At 35.1% G+C, this 17,876-nt stretch overlaps 2 protein-coding genes across 9 annotated transcripts in view; both read right to left on the bottom strand.

Moving 5' to 3' along the window:
• Positions 1-17,876, bottom strand: part of ADK (adenosine kinase) — a 519,772-nt gene that overhangs the window by 401,327 nt on the left and 100,569 nt on the right. The window lies entirely within an intron of this gene.
• LOC125933303 (pterin-4-alpha-carbinolamine dehydratase-like) lies at positions 12,864-16,702 on the bottom strand. The gene has a single exon (XM_049646250.1). It carries the CDS (start codon positions 15,278-15,280, stop codon positions 14,966-14,968), a length of 315 nt encoding a protein of 104 aa, XP_049502207.1. The 5' UTR covers positions 15,281-16,702; the 3' UTR covers positions 12,864-14,965.

Here is a 17,876-nt window from a genome sequence, read left to right as displayed (position 1 = left end):
AAAGAATTTCAGTCTCAAAACTCTATCTCTACACAAAAATTATACTCAGCTGAATGAAAGATCAAACTCTGCAGAGCACATATAGAAAAATTCCTTGACTCTAGGGGTAGGAAGGAATTTCTAAGGCATAAAAGCATAAAAAGCATAAAAGAAAAAGATTGATAAATTTTATTACATCAAATTGTAAAACTTGAAACAAAAGATACCACAAAGTTAAAGGCAAGTCACACAGAGGGCATAGATACATGTAACAAACACAATCAAATAATTAGTATCCATAAAATATAAAGAACTTCTATAAATTAGTTATTTTAAATATTCCAACAGAAAAAAATTTTAGCAAAGACATGAGGCAGGAACCTTTAGGCAAACATAGGAAATATGCTCAACCTCACATTTAAAAAGAATTTTTTTAACGCTTATTTATTTTTGAGAGACAGAGTGTGCAAGTGGGGGAGGAGCAGAGAGAGAGAGGGAGACAAAGAATCTGAAGCAGACTCCAGGCTCTGAAGTTGTCAGTACAGAGCCTGAGGTGGGGGGTGGGGCTCAAACTCACCAACAGTGAGTTCATGACCCAAGCTGAAGTTGGTCACCCAACCGACTGAGCCACCCAGGTGCCCCTCAACATCACATTTTTAAAGTGCAAGTTAAACAGTGAGATACATTTCACATGTACCAAATTAGAAATAAATTAAAATTTCTACTGATACCAATTCTTAGCAAAACAATTGAGAAAGGGAATGCCCAGATATTGCTGGCAAGAACAATTTAGCAATCTAGTGATGTAAGAGATGTGGGGCAAACAATTCCATAGGCACATAAAAATCCCAGGCAGCAATGTCCTATAGAGCTTTCTGGAATAACAGAAATGTCCTTTATCTATACAATACCCAATACATTAGCTGTTAGTTACATGTGGTTATTAAGCACTGCAAATGTGACTAGTGCAACCAAGAAACAAAATTAATTGTATTACATTTTAATTAACTTAAGTTAAAAAAACCCACATGTGGCTAGTGGCTACTATATTGGACAATACAGCCCTAGAAAATCATTCACATATGCATACAGAAATAAATACAAGTATCTTAATTGCAACAGTGTTCCTAATACTGAAATACTTGTAAGTCCTCAACAGAATAAATTGGTATACTCATAAGTAATATATGGGAAAAATAAATTATATACACAAATAATTTGTTAACATACATAAATCTCAAAAATACAATACTGCATAAAAAACGTGAAGGATAGACAGAGTAAAAAGCATTTACATAACATACATAACCTACAAATCAATCCCTCATATTGTTTATAGATACACATAAATACAGTTTAAGCACTAATAAAAGTATTATAGTTAAAAACATCAAAAACAGCTAAAAATAACAGTCACCTTTGGGACAGGAAGGAGAATGGGATTGCAGACTGCAAAGAAGAATCTGGAGGGCCCTAACTGTATCTATAATGTTTTATTCCCTCCCAGAACCACACTCAAACCTTCAACTATAGCACAGTGTTAAAACTTTGGGTAAGTGAGTGTCTTGGTATTGTTAAATTTTACTGTATACTTAAAATATTTCATAAGGAAAGACTAAAAACAAGAAAATCCATGCTCCAAACTGTAGAATACAACCACCTGAAGTTTTAGAGTTCCAGTTTATTCTTTAATTTCTCCCCATCTCAGTTAACTAAGATCCACTACTAAACACAATGAAATCAAATTTGTGAAGGCCTAAAATACCCAACTGTATTTTCATGATGAAGCATAGCTTGTCACCAGAAATGTTTTCTGCTTCCTAGTAGTAAAAGCAGAAAAAATGCAAGGTTTCTCTTTTCCTTGACTTTTTGACTTCTTATTCAATTCCCTTGTGTAGTATTTGTGGAAATCAAGTATTTAAGCATGAAAAAACAAAAAAGCAAAAAGCAAAACAAAAAACTTTGCTATATAAGAAATACCCTTGGGATAATTCATGGATTCCTGAACCAGGCCATTTAGCCATGAGGTCAACTAGAACATATGTTTTAAATAACATTTAATCTACTTTGCTCAACCCCTTATTGAAAGTTTATGTTTTGCAACAATTGAAGAACTCATAAGGATCACATATTAGGTCCTTCTGCCAAAACATTCTGCTCTCTTCTAGTTTTAAAAATCAAAAGCTAATAAACGTGTTCATGAAAACAAAAATAAACATTGCATTCCCTTTAAAGAAAGCCTGTCTCTGGATTCAAAAGTTTTCTTGAATTACTCAATCCTGTTGTTGAGAAGTACAAAAAATATGTTTTATCAATTAGACTTCTACCAATCCCTGGGACTGTAAGTTCCATGAGAGCAAGTATAGTACACACCATATCCTCAAAGATTAACATCATATGGATGAATAAGTGAAGAATCAATGAATAAAACCACCTATTTACATTTATCATCAGTATCGAATATGTTCCATGTTGGTTTGTTGTACATCATGACTTAGTAAGACAAAGTAAAATGAAAAACTGGAAATAAACTTGCATAAAAAAGCAATTCTAAATGTTGGAGCTTCACACCAGAATTTGAAGTTCAGGCAGGAAAACCTCAAAGCTTCTCTCTCCCTCTGCCTTAAATGCAATTCCACTTTCCATCTCTCAGAGGAAATACTGATAAACGGGATGAAGGCTAAATCCCATTTTTAAGTTTAAAATCTGGTGTCTTATGGCAAGGCCTTCTCTCGGTGTTCCATTTGGCTGGCTCTGTCTACAAAATGACAAAGCCAGGAAAAAGGTGTGGAGTGCATAGTTTAAGCCAATCACTGTCAGCCTAAAGGAAAAGAGATCTTTTTCTTGACACATTATTCCTTGAATTGATTCTCTCATGCTATGTCTTCCCCATTAGAATGCTCAGATTAGAAAAACGAGTATCAGGATATGAACGTAGGAGAAAATGGCCAAATAGTTCTGTTTGCAGAATGAATACAAAAGGATCTTTGCAAAATATATTACAAACGGCCAATAAAATGCTTTCAACCTCACCAATAATCAGAGAAAACAAAGCTTACTAGAACTATTAAATGTCACATTTGCACCTATCACATTGGTAGCAGGAATAAATAAATACTATTGTACTCTATCATAAGTAATTGATACAACTTTTATGAAATTTGGTATCTCTCAAAAGTTAAATGTATATTCCTTTTAGTTATATCTTATTAAAAACACTAGCAGAAACCCCCCCCCCCACAAAACTGGCAGAATTTTGTAAAAGTATATACAAAAAGATTATAAATGTGAGTAGTTTTTGGTAGTGAAAAACTAGAAAAACCCAAAGTATTCATTAGTCGGGACTAATTAATAAAAATAATTCACAGTTCTAGAGAGAAAGAACAGAGAAAATGGTGAAGTGGAAATTATCTAAAATGAGTAACAAAAATGGCAGGAAGGACAATCAAGTTTCCAGATTGTAAGGGCCAATCACATGCTCAGCACAGTGAAAAAAAGAAGAGCCATACTAAGAAAAATCACATAAAGGTATCTTAAAATACCAAGGGAAAAAAAGATTCTGTCTAAGAGATTCCAAAGACAAAAAACATCACATATAAAAGTTCAGAAATTAGTCTTCTCATGGGCACTGCCGGCTACTAATGGAGAAAGACCTTTAAATTTCTAAGAGAAAATCATTTGCAACCTACAATTCTATACCTCGTTGAAATACCAATCTAATGTGAAGGTAGAATAAAGACATTTTGTAGGCTTGCAAGTACTCAAAAGTTTTATTTTCCACCCTTTCTTTTTTCAGCAATATCTGGAGGATGCTATGCTTCAGCAAAACGAGGGAATAAACTACTAAGAGGGGGGGAAAAAAAGCAATTTCTCCAACACAAGAGCAACAAAGGGAAACTGTGGAGAGTAAAAAACAAACATAAAACAAAACAAAATAAAACCTGACTGAAGCAGAATTGAAGGTGAGGAAAGAAGTTGACATAAAAATATTAATGGAACTTTGGGACCTATATTTAAGCATTTGAAAAAAAAACTAATGAGCGATGCCTGAGAGAGTTGCTGAAACAAAGAGGGAAAGCAGTAATTTAGCCCATAGGAAACTAAGCAACTGAATAAGCAAGACAAATAATATGGGATGGGGAAAAGGACAAAAAAATGTATTTAAGTAAGTAAGTGTAATATAATGCATTATGTTATTCAATACTTACATGGTCATTATAATGTAAATATTGAGTATAGGTTGTTTATAGATTTAAGCAAAATTATCATATAACTTCCCAAAATTTTAGCAGGAGTAGGTATACAATATGATCTAAATCCCAAATCGCCATAAAAAGGTCAATAGATAACATCTAAAATTGGTTCAAGGAAAGCTGAATAAGCATATTATTAGACATAATGTAGTATCAGAAAGAATAACCTAATAGGATTAAAAGTGGTTGTTTCTAGAGAACTGAGAGTGTTACTGAACGATCCACGACAGCCCCTAACTCAGGTAAAGCCAGATAAAGCCCTAGAATGCTGGCATGGCCAACTGCTCCATCCTGGGGAATCTCAAGGGGGATGGACACATTGAAAGCACAGCTCCTGGCTGGGTCTGCCAACACTGTTGCCAAACAAAGGATAAACTCATTTCAAGAAAAGCCAATAACTCAAGAGACAAAAGTTTGTAAGAGAGAAAGGGAGAAATTTAGTTCAGGTGCCAGCAGGCTCAAGCCTTACCAACCAACCTCTCTGCTGGCAAGATGGACACCCAGAGTTTTATGAGGAGACGTTGAGGGTTACATGCAAGAAAGCAGGCAGAGGGCACATGATCCTGGGTGGGGGTTGGTATTTGTTCAGCCCAAGACTATGGGCAGGGCAGGGGATATGCAGGTGTGGTCTTCTAGACATTCTGTTACTATTGGGGCTTTTCTGGTGGTTGGAATGTTCCAGTCATTGCAAAACATCTTCATCAGTGCCTCAAGAAAATGAGGTAAGAAATAAGAACAAAAGGTTTTAGTTGGAGCATGAGTTAAGCAGTCTTATCTATTTCTGGTTTTAGCTGTTGAGGTCTATTGTTGAATAGGAGGGCTCACTAACAAAAGGGCAGGAGACTGCTATATTTTGTTGTAAACCTTTTGGCAATAATCAAATTTTTACCCATATGCAAGAATTACTTTAACTAAAAAAATTCTTGTGCCCCTTTGGGGCTGCATGGAAAAAAAATGTTCCTAGTATAATCAACTTTGATGATGTTAAAATTAAAAGACTCTGAGAGACAGAAAACAGGCAAAACAGTTAATAAAACATGAAATATATTATTTGGACATGTAAAATAACCAACTTAGGAACTGAAACGATGGAAGCAAGGCAAAGAAAAGGTAAAAATGGTGTGAGATGAAGATGCACCTAATCAAAAAGGAACACAACAAAGAAAAAATATCAAGAAGTATTATATAATCCTACTATACGTAGAAATAACCACAATAAGCACTCAAAACAGAGTTAGTTAAAAGTGGCTGCCTTAGAGGAGTGGCAGGGAAACATGGAACAGGATTTCTTTTGTTTTTATTATACATCTATTCTATTTGATTTCTAATGATGTACATATATCACCTTTGAGTTTTTAAAAAGTGGCCCTGAGATATAATGGATCAAAAGTCCATGGGGTTCCCCAAAACTTATTATCAAGAATAACTTTCTCAAAAGGGTGAAATGCATTTAACATAGTCTTCACACAATCTAGAAAAACTCTATGTAGAATATTCTTATAAAGAAATACAAGGGGCACCTGTGTTGTTCAGTCGGTTAAGTGTCCGACTCTTGATTTTGGCTCAGGTCATATTGTATTTGTGGGATCAAGCCCCATGTCAGGCTCCATGCTGTCAGTCTTTCTCTGCCCCTCCCCTGTGCACTCCGTGTGTGTGTGTGTGTGTGTGTGTGTGTGTGTGTGTGTGTCAAAAATAGATAAATAAACTTAAAAAGAAATTCCTTCTGAAAAAAAATATAAGACAGGTTAACAAAGGAATACTATTTTATTGGGAAGAAAGCTCGGCAAGGCAAGGAGTATTCCCAATAATATGAATGTGCAGAGAAAGAATGAGTAATGAAATTTAATCTGAACCATTTAATTCAATGAGCAGTTACTGCAGAAATATTGTCACATTGAGTTCATAACTCATTCCTAAGAATTCTGAAACACACTTAAGTCACCACATCTCAACAAGAATAAAACTTTAACAACAGATCACTTTGCTAAAGATTTTTAAGTTAATTGTATCTAATCACCTTTTATAATTCTGAAAAAAATACACCTGAGCACGTGTTTACATGTTCAAAACAAACTACTAATATTCTGCATGAGCCATGACAAGGAAAAGGCTGAAAAGCAATGAATGAAGGTATATATCCATATGATATTATATATACAACCATGCTTTAGAAAATATATTTGGTAACATTTTTTTTTTAATTTTTTTTTTTAACGTTTATTTATTTTTGGGACAGAGAGAGACAGAGCATGAACAGGGGAGGGGCAGAGAGAGAGGGAGACACAGAATCGGAAGCAGGCTCCAGGCCCTGAGCCATCAGCCCAGAGCCCGACGCGGGGCTCGAACTCACGGACCGCGAGATCGTGACCTGAGCTGAAGTCGGATGCTTAACCGACTGAGCCACCCAGGCGCCCCGGTAACATTTTTTTTAAAAAGTAAAAATTTAGGGAAAAGGTAGAATAAAAATTATATTATTAATATCTAAAGATATTGTACAATCACCACCTCATCCCACAGCACTCAACAATGAACATAAATGGCAGACACACACCTTCATTTTTAAAAAAATGAATTTCTTAGTTTATCAGAGTTGATTTAAGAATTACTTGACATTTTGAACCTATACTCTTCCCAGCTAAATAAAATGCTTCAAATTTTGATCACTTCTAAATCTGTTGTATTAAGGCTGAAACCAATTAATGACGCACTGCATCCGGATAAGTAGAATTAAATTAGTGTATAATTGATTAGTGTATAATTGAAGCAGTTGTAGATTTACCAACTTTAATTAGGATGGCTTATTACAGATAATTTACACTCTAAGAGAGAAAATAGAATGAAGAAGTTCATCAAAACCTTAAATTAAGATCAGAGATACAATATTATAGATTAGAAAGGGCAATATGCTAATACCAAGTACTTTGAAAGTAAATCATTTTAGTCCAAAATCCTTTAACAGAGGAAAATTGATTATTAACCTTTTAGCTTAGATTTTTCAAGGTATTACACTATTTATGGTAATCTATTATAACAGGTGATGCTAATTTATGTGAGTGAATAAAAGCATACGAATAATATTTTGTCTACCTACAACACTAAAATAGACTAAAAAGAACACATACTAAAATACTTGAATATTTCCCATAACTCCTTTAAAAGGTATTCAAGCAAGAGAAAAATCCTATAAGTCTTACCCTAAAAATAAATAAAAACTAATTTACCAACAAAGAAGCAAGTAAGGAGAAAGAGCATCTCAGCAACAAAACACAGAAATAATGTCTGCAGTTCTCTCAATACCCTTGTGGGTGGTAACTGCAACCTAGAAAGTTCCACACATAAATTGCTAACTCCCCCGAGTTTAAAGCCATGGTAATTAGGTTCATTATCTTACATGCTAATGACACAGAGATAATAAGTTTGCAGTGAATAATTCATATACTACCAGCTCTCACTGCGATGCTCATCGCTAATAGTTTATTTACAGTACAAGTTACACTGCATTTTTTCTATAGTTTAAATTTATTGCCTAGATAAACAGGAATCATTTAGTATGGAAATCTAATTTACTATCAGTAAACGGTAACAATCTTAAGCATACATTGGTTTGTATATTTGTAGTGTGATTTCTTACTCATTATTCGTAATTAGTTAAGATAATAATCAAAATATCAAAAGAATATCTTATAGAAAGATTAAGGTACTTGTATCTATATAGATGATTATTCTAATGATATTGGATAATGATGATTGCCCAAAACACTTAGCTGATGTCAATAAATTTTAAATTACTTTAGTAATTCATATTTTCAAATAAACAGTATTATCACCACATTCCTTATAAAAAATGTACATATAGATTATTTTAGAGTGTGAATATCAAAGTGCAAATGAACCACTTAGGTTTCTTACCATGTAAATACTTACTGTAAAATAATATCAAGTGTAAGATTAAATTCAGGGACCTATACAATTGCAATTGTCTTCAATTTTTACCCAGTTTTGGAATGGATTCATATCACACTTGCTGTATTTATGTCAACAAATTAAAGGTAATTTTAATCTCTTTCAAAATGACCTTCTTATAGATACTTGCAATAACTTACTCATTTTGGTACTATATACATGAACTATTGTGGTTTCAATATCTCAAAATCAAATTAGGTAAAAATTTTTCTATAATTTTTATACTTATACATTGATTCCTTCTAAAATAACTTGATTTCTAAGCTAAGACTTTTAATATGCAAGTCGTATCAATGAAGACAGGTCAGGTATAGTTCAGGCAATATTTATCACATAACAACTACAAAATCTCAGTGGCTTAAACAATAAGGTCTTTTTCTCATTTACACTAGATGCCCATGGGCATCATCTAAGGGTTCTACTCCATGTCTTTTCATTTCAATACCCAAGATAATGGAGCAGTCATCACCTCAAATTCTACCAGTCATCATAGCAGATGGAAAGAGAGCTCTGGACAGTCTTGCACTGGTCATTAAATGCTCCAACCCAGAAAAACAATTTCACTTCTGCTCATAATTCATTACCCAATTAACTATCTGGGAAAGTAAAACCCTGAAAAAGTTTAAATATTGAAAAATTTTCTAATATTTTATTTTTAGGTAATCTCTATACCCACTGCAGGGCTCCAATTTACAACGCTGAGATCAAGAGTCACATGTTCTACCAACTAAGCCAGGCACATGCCTCTAAAATTAAAAAAAAAACAAAAAAACAACTTCTCTTGGGATGAGCACTGGGTGTTGTATATAAGTGACAAATCACTCAATTCTACACCTGAAACTAATCTTACATTGTGTGTTGGCTGGAATTTAAATAAAAACTTGAAAAAAAAATTTTTCAAAGACATCAACTTCACAAAGTCAGTTATGAAGATAGGTTAGATAATGTTCACAAAGGACTTTGAATACAAATAGCATTTCAAATTCCTTTTTGTATTACTTTGCTACCGTATCACAACAATCTGTTCTTGCCAAATCTGCCAAAAGTATAACCAGGCTAATATCAAGCACACTTTCAAAACTGCATTTGAACAGACCACCTACCTAAAATCCTCTGACCTTCTTACCATCACCCTCCATGAAATGATCCCGGCCTGTTTTTCTGTCTTCTCAGAATATTCAGTACAATGTACAGAATGCTCCAGGAAGACAAATCTAATAAATATACTGTACTAAATCTTTTAACATGCTGCCCATGTGAGAATGCTTTCTCTGCCACCTCCACTTGATGAAATCTTACTTTTCCTCTAACTAAGCTTAGGCCATCTCCACAGTGAAGCTTCACCTGAGTCTGATCCCAACACCCAGTACTGTACTCTAACACTGATTCCACATCTCCACTATGATTGTTCATTGGCTACACACTAGATTATGAACTCCTTGAAAACAGACACTATTGTATTTACCTCTGAATCCCCAGCACCTGACATTTACTGGCTAATCAACAAATAAATGTCTAGAAAAATACCTAAAAGCCCATAGTCTCAAATGAATGATCTTAAAGGAAAGCAACATGCTTTGATGAAGAATAACTGTCCTATCAGTTCATGAAGATATAATTACGAAAATAAGTTTGCTCAATGAGTTCCTTTTAGTACACAGAGTCAGTTTGTTGGGGGCAATTCTGATAAAATTAACCTAAAGCTGCGTGACACTCAGTTCATTTTTCCTTCATCGTTCCCCAGTCTTTACTTTATTCAACTAGTATTTACTGAATGCCAACTGTAGAGGTTCTAGAGATGGCATTAATTAAGGGTCAGCTGGGACACTGTCATCAATATCAGACAAAAACAGGTCAGTTCAGGGGCGCCTGGGTGGCTCAGTTGGTTAAATATCTGACTTCGGCTCATGTCATGAATTTGCTTTCATGAGTACAAGCCCTGCGTCAGGCTCTGTGAGGACAGCTCAGAACCTGGAGCCTGCTTTGGATTCTGTGTCTCCCTCTCTTTCTGCCCCTCCCCTGCTCGCACTCAGTCTCTCTCTTTCTCTCAAAATAAAGATTAAAAAAAATTTTTTTAAATAGGTCAGTTCAATATTTTGCTCACTGATGTCTCATCTAATTTTTTGATAGTTCACTTCACCATCACTGTAAGAGGAGGGTTAAGACTTCACAATGTAATTTGATATTAACATAATTCACTATAGTTATGAAAATGTTTGGAACAGGGGCGCCTGGGTGGCTTGGTCGGTTAAGCGTCTGACTTTGGCTCAGGTCATGATCTCACGGTCCGTGAGTTCGAGCCCCACGTCGGGATCTGTGCTGACAGCTCAGAGCCTGGAGCCTGTTTCGGATTCTGTGTCTCCCTCTCTCTCTGCCCCTCCCCTGTTCATGCTCTGTCTCTCTCTGTCTCAAAAATAAATAAACATTAAAAAAAAAAAAAAAAGAAAGAAAATGTTTGGAACAAATATCATCCACTGATCACAAGAGTATCAACTATGTTTAGCTTAAAAATCTTTTTTTGAAGTATATTATAGAAGAATGTCACTCAAGTTCATATTAAAGACTTTACTTAAACAAGAGCAAATTGACATTAAAATAGACGACTTTACTTTTAGAAGCAAAATGAGTAAGTAAAAAATATGAAGGCATGCTCAAATTTAGTTGCTGGATCTGAAAGGGTAAATAATGAAAATGCTGCACAAAAACATTAATAAAAATTATAAACCAATTATTTGTAATGATACTTTATAAATGAAAGATGAGAATCTTTAAAAGTAACAAGACACTTGGAAAAACAGCATGCTCTACATTCCTGAAATATTTTCAGAGAAACAAAAAAGGCAAAGTTATCAGCCTAATACTTAGTCATTCTTGTTATCACCATTTAGTTGCCTAACACACTGGCAAAACAAAGTGACTCACATAGCCACTGAACATTTTTTTGTGTTTAGCATTGTGCAGAGAATGTATTTTTTAAGAGCACATTTGTTTTAATAAAAGAACTAATAAATTAAAAGCTGTATCTTTTGGTGATATACTATTACATAAAATCTGTACTACTGCAGAAATAACAAGAAAATATTTATTTCTCATTGTAGCCTGGTATAAATTTCATAACCTAACTTGATAGGAACTTTACAATTTATGTCAGATACATGTGGGAAGACCATTTAATATAAGATTTTCTGATTGTAGAAATTTTAACCTCTCATATAACTGGCTTACATTTATTTATAGAATTATTAAGTACACTGCTGATCAATATAAATTCAACTAAAAATTTACAAGAATTATAAGTTATAGAGCAGCAAATATGATTGGGAAAGAGCAGAATCATTCTTAAAAATTAGGAGATTACTAAAGTTGGTTAGAATCATTGTTTTATATAATAAAGCTTTAGCATAGAAATTCTACCAGATCTCATGGGTAAAATGTAATAAAAACTGTTAATGTAATGAAAGGAAGCTCACTGAATAGCTGACTTTCTAAAGTATTTTGTTCAGACACTGGAACTAACCATACTCATTTATAATACAATATTGAAGTACATTTATTGGTTGTTGAGAAAAAAGAATGCTAAGCAGAGATGGTATGAAATGCAGGAATAGGATACTTTTGTATTCAAGTGAATAAAAATCTCAACTGGCAAATATTGAAAAATTGGGGGATAAAATAGGCATATTTAATTGATTATTTTAAACACTCTAAAAGAAATAAATGTGAAACTACAGGCAATAATGATTTATTTTAATACATCAGAGATACCCAAGGATACCAAAAAACATCATTATAGTCAGTAAGACTTAAAATTAAAAACTCTAGTTACTCTATGTTCCCAAGCTTAATGAAGAGAACATTATTAATAAATATAGTTTTGAACTAAATGATAAATACAATATGTAACTTCTAACTTCCCTTTGCAAAACATTTCACAATTTCTGAAAGAGAAATGTGAAACATTAAAGAAAAATATTTGGATAAAAGATCCAGTTTTTAGACCATGAATTAATAATAATATTAAATTTGGTGCCCAAACATAATGAATTATTTAAGGTTTAAAACTTTCTATTGCTAAATAGAAAGAGTATATTACTATAGGCAACAACCTACTAGTATAAACTGGATTTTAACTGTGATTAATGAAAAACATAGAAAAGCAACAGGCTCAACAGTGTACCAAATAAACATACGGCATTATTCTTGTATGCTGTGAACTAAAATGAATTTATGAGTAGACAAGAATACACTTCATAAAAATTTCCAAAACTGTATAAATATTTCCAAAACATTTCTAAATATTCATGTCTGTATTGCTCATTTTAGAGATTGTTGAACTGTATTTGTTATTAACTTTCTTATATTTATATAATGTTTAGTAAAAGGACTATTTCCTGAAATGTTTCAATCAGAGGAGCATGTGTATGTATATGTGTGTGTGTGTCTATATGCCCACTTCAATGTAAATGAAGTCTTGCTGTTAGTTTCAGTTGACAGTATTTTGATAACTACTACCTTAAATAAATTCTTGCGTATGTACAAGAAGCAAATATAAGAATGTTCATAGTCACAAAACAACTGGAAATGACATAAATGTCCATCAACAGGTGAATGGAAAAATAAAATGAGGGGGGCTGGGTGGCTCTGTCGGTTAAGCATCCAACTCTTGATTTCAGCTCAGGTCACGATCTCTCAGTTCAATGAGAATGAGCTGCACATCGGGCTCTGCGCTGACAGTGTGGGACCTGCTTGGAGTTCTCTTTCTCCCTCTCTGTCTGCCTTTCTCTCTCTCTCTCTCAAAATAAATAAATTATAAACAAACAAACAAATAGGGGCGCTTAGGTGGCTCAGTTGGTTAAGCGTCCAACTTTGGCTCAGGTCATGATCTCGCGGTCCGTGATATCGAGCCCTGTGTCGGGCTCTGCTGACAGCTCAGAGCCTGGAGCCTGCTTCAGATTCTGTGTCCCCCCTCTGCTCCTGCCCCTCCCCCACTCATGCTCTGTCTCTCAAAAATAAATGTTAAAAAAATAAATGAATAAAATAAACAAATAAAATGATACATATTCATGCAGTGGAATACTAGTTATTGAATAATGAAAATCAATGAACTATAGCTATATGTATCAACAAGGATAAATCACAGATATATACAAAAATGTATTAATTTTATACAGTTTAAAAACAAAACTAAAAAACATACTGTTCAGGAATACATAATCACAATTAAATTATAAAGAAAATGAATTATGTTAAAAAAAAAATACCAAACCTATATTCAAGAGTATGGTTACTTCTGTGGAGGATTTGGGAGAATGACTCTAGGCAGAGTATGAAAGGAGTCTTGAAGCTATTAATAATATCACATTTCTTCAATTGGGTGATAGGTTCATGAGGTTTAGTTTCATTGGTATGCTTCAAAACATGATACATATTCTTTTGTCTATATCAAATACTCTTTAAAGAAAATGTTGGAAAACATATGTGGGGAACTTTTGCTTTCTATATATTTATAAATCACTTTGGTCTTTCATAAGGACCATGAACCAAAAAGGAACATGGAACCAAAAAAGGGTGAATTTTATAATTTTGAAATTATAATTTATAGTAACTAAAAAATAGGAAATAGACTAAGAGTTTACTAAAGTTACAGCCTCCAGGAAAAAAAGCTGTTAAGAGTTTATATTAGTTATCTTATTATTTATTTATTCATTCATTCATTCATTCACTTATTCATTCATTCACTCATTCATTTTCTAAGTAGGCTTCACATCCAGGGTGGAGCCCAATGTGGAGCTTGAATTCACAACCCTGAGATCAAGGTCTGAGCTGAGATCAAGAGTCGTTTGCTTAACCAACTGAGCCACCCAGACACCCCTGTATTAGTAACTTTATTAGTTATATTAGTATTTTTCAAAGATATAACAAAACTTTCACGTACATGTTCAGTACAAATGCACTTAAAATAAATTTTAGAGAAAAAAAGGCATGTGGGGGTGCTGTGCCAGGCTGGCTCAGTCAGTAGAGCATGCAACTCTGAATCTTGGGGTTGTGAGTTCAAGCCCCATGTTGGGTATAGAAATTACTTAAAAATAAGATCCTTAAAAAATAAAATTTATAAAAGTATATAACAGAGTTAAGTGGAACAAATGACCCAAACCCCAGATTTTTAAAGGAAAATAATGCTTCCAAACATTTAAAAATTACAGTTTTTTATATATTTAGGCCCAAAGAGTGATAGTGATAGAAACAGAAAAGAAAAACATTCACTTTTAACCCAGAAGGCCTGCATGGTTTAGATAAGGATCAAGTAAGCACTGGTTGCTACATTCTTTTTTTTTCCCCCAATTGAAACAATAGTTTTATTTGAGACATAAAAGCACACGTGTTTCTGTCACATACCAGGGGGTTGACTTTAGGGTCCTGGTTTCTAAGATAAGACTGTGCATCTTAGACACAGCTTCTTGGGAAATGAATTAGAAAAGGAGCAAGACACAGCCTGGCAAGAAGACCATTACTGTTGTTGGGAAGTCCCACAGAAGGGGAAGATAGTACTCGATTAGCATACATGTGCCAGAGCGCTGGGGATAAAGAGTGGTCAGCAGTGAGGCTGGCATCTCCTCTTACCACAGCAAGGACTCTCCCCTAAACAGAGGCAGCGGAGTCCACTTGGCAATTCTGGCTGTAGAACATCTCAGGGCTCCCCAGTTCCCTCCCTGGATTCCCAAATCAGTCCCTCCACTTCCCCCAAAGATTTCAAAGAAGAAGGGCAGGGCCTATGTCATGGACACTGCTAATTGTTCAATGAAGCTGGCCAGGTTTATGTCCCATTCTAAAAGGCCTGCACATTCACGGGTGCTCAGGGTGATGTGGGCCTTACTGTACATGTTAAACCATTCGGGATGGTGGTCTAGTTTCTGAGCCTGCAGGGCCACCCTCATCATGAAGCCAAAGGCCCAAATGAAGTCTTTGAAATGGAACTGCTTGAAGATAGCATCTCTGCCTTCCAGCCTGTTCCACCCTAGAGCTCTCAGGTTTGGCAGCAGCTGGTTCCTCTCCTCATCACTTAGCCTCTGTGCTTTGCCAGCCATTCTGAGCACTGCGCAGGTGCGGATGTGGCCAAGCAGCAGGTGGCTGTGGGGCAGGAGGGCAGCACCACCCACTGGTTGCTACATTCTGAAAGGGTCTCATGACTGCCTGTATATCTCACCAATAGTTAATATCAAACTGAATAATAAACACCAGAAAAATCTTGTGAAAGTAGTTTTACAAGTAGAAACTCAAAACATTTATGATCTAATACTCCTTGCATGTCCTCAGCCCCCCTGAGCACTAAGCATATAACACCAGCTTCATACAGCAAAAGTGCAGCCCTTTCTGCCCACAGGTCCTGACCCCATGCTACTTAAATAAACTTACTAAGTTGCACCATAAAATGTCTCAAGAATTCTTTCTTGACCATTACACTCAACAATCCCACAACACATATGCGGTTAAGCACACTACACTAAAAAAATTTTTTCATGTAAATATTTTATTTTCATTAGCGCTGAAAGAATTAAAACACAGTTTCTATCTTCAAATAATATACAATTTAAAGGAAATGGCAAACCAAAAATAATTTCAGTAAAGTGCAAAAAGTACTAATGTGAGCAACGGAAAGATTAGCATGATGGAGATCAAGAAGGCTCTCAGATAACCTTTTAAGGAATCTTGAATTTTCAAAGCAAACCAAAGTTAGCTTCTTGTGGAGAGCAAAAACTTCCAGAGAGAAAATTATGTAAGCACTGAAGGCAGGACACAACCAAGAAATTCTGGGGCTAACCAGAAAACTAAAGTGTGAATAAAAAGGAGGCTCAGAGGGAAACCAGATAGGGGTTTTCAACTCATTTGAAAGACTATCCTGTTGATTTTCAATACTGATACTACTGGAAGTTAATCATTACCTCTAGCTCTGTATCTTTTTTTTATTAAGGTTTTTTAAAAGTTTATTTTATTATCTATTTTGAGAGAGGGAGAGAGTGCAATCAGGGAAGGGGCAGAGAGAGAGGGAGAGAAAATCCCAAGCAGGCTCTGAGCTGTTGTGGAGCAGGGGTGGTGCGGTTGGGTGGTTGGGGGGCGTGGTTTGTGGGAACCCAATGCAGGGCTCAAACCCACAAACCGTGTGAGATCATAACCTGAGCCGAAATCAAGAGCCAGACACTTAACCAACTAAGCCACCCAGGCGCACCTACCTCTGTATCTTATACAGATTCTTTTATTATTTCCTTTAGCATACTATATGATTATCTTACCACTTATTTTGTAAAAATTCACAAAGAGAAACCTCATTAAAATGGAGCCAGGAGTACAGACGGGGAGCACCCTACCACTGGTGGTCAAATGCAGACCCAGCAGAAGAGATGAATCTTGCAAATCCATACTATTTTAGCTACTGCTTTACTAACTCAGCAGAAGGAAGAAAGGTTCTCCTCGTCCCCAGGCAACAGCCTAGCCAATGAGAGACTGTCACAACTCACCCAATGAAAGTCACTGTACTTGAACTCCCACTTTACTCCAATGGATTTTTTGTTTATAAAAGTCTTCCTAATTTCCACTTTCCCCTATAAAAGAGCATAACTTTCTTTATTTGCTGGACTTGTCTATGGTTTTGCCACAGCTTGCTTGTCCCTAATTGCAATTCTCTACTATTCCCAAACAAACCCACTTTTGCTGATAAAATAACTGGCAGTTTTATTTTTAAGGTTAACAGATTCACTCACAGTTTTCTGATTATATCATCATAATTGTTATTTTTGCTACTAATCTATCCTATTCGGAAATCACCTCTATCCTTCCCAAGGAGAAGCTACTTTGAAGCCTACTACACATTGTTTTACAGGATGCTTCTTCACACATTAAAAACTCCATGAGGTTGGGGACTGGGTCTGTTTTATAGACTAAGGACAAGACCTAGTATAAGACCTAACATGTCTTAAAGTAATAGTCACTATAAGAGGACCCTAAAAATGGAAGCCAGCATAGTAAAGATAGGGCTTCAGTTCCTGTTGACTGTAAAGCTGTCAAGCCAACCTGGGCTACCAACTTAGACTTCTATTACATGAAAGAAAAATTAAATTCTATCTTGCTTCTGTTGCTGTAATTTTGGACTTTCTCATATGCAAATTCAATCCTAATTGATACAACATGTGAATTAACATGACAATGAAACACTGGAACACAGTAGAGGCCAAAAATTAAAATGTTCTACCTTCTATGAATGAAGTTGAACATCTTCATATGAAATTTGTTCATGTATTTTGTTTAGTGCTACACACTACCAAGTCCTAAATTGGATTCAGTATTTTGGCAATTAATTTTAGAATCTGTCTTCCTGTAGGTATTCTCTTTCAACCTCAACTAGTGTACTGCAATTCAATTCTGGTACTAATCACCCAGAGTTAGCACAGATCCCACAAGTTAATGGACACAGTTCACAGCATGTTTCCCTCACATCAGACCACCCACACTTCTGACTACATACAAATTTGGAGTTTTCTATTACCCTCCCACAGGTTCAATAATTTACTAGAATGACTTACATAACTGAGGAAAGTGCTATACAGTTTGACCTTTGAAAACACAGGTTTGAATTGTGCAGGTCCGCTTACAAGTAGATTTTTTACAGTACCGTATTTTCTCCTCCAC

The sequence above is a fragment of the Panthera uncia genome, chromosome D2 (genome assembly GCF_023721935.1).
Source record: "Panthera uncia isolate 11264 chromosome D2, Puncia_PCG_1.0, whole genome shotgun sequence".
In the NCBI taxonomy this organism is placed as follows: Eukaryota; Metazoa; Chordata; class Mammalia; order Carnivora; family Felidae; genus Panthera; species Panthera uncia.
Note: the sequence above shows the minus strand (reverse complement) of the source record. Positions and strands in the feature narration are given on the sequence as shown.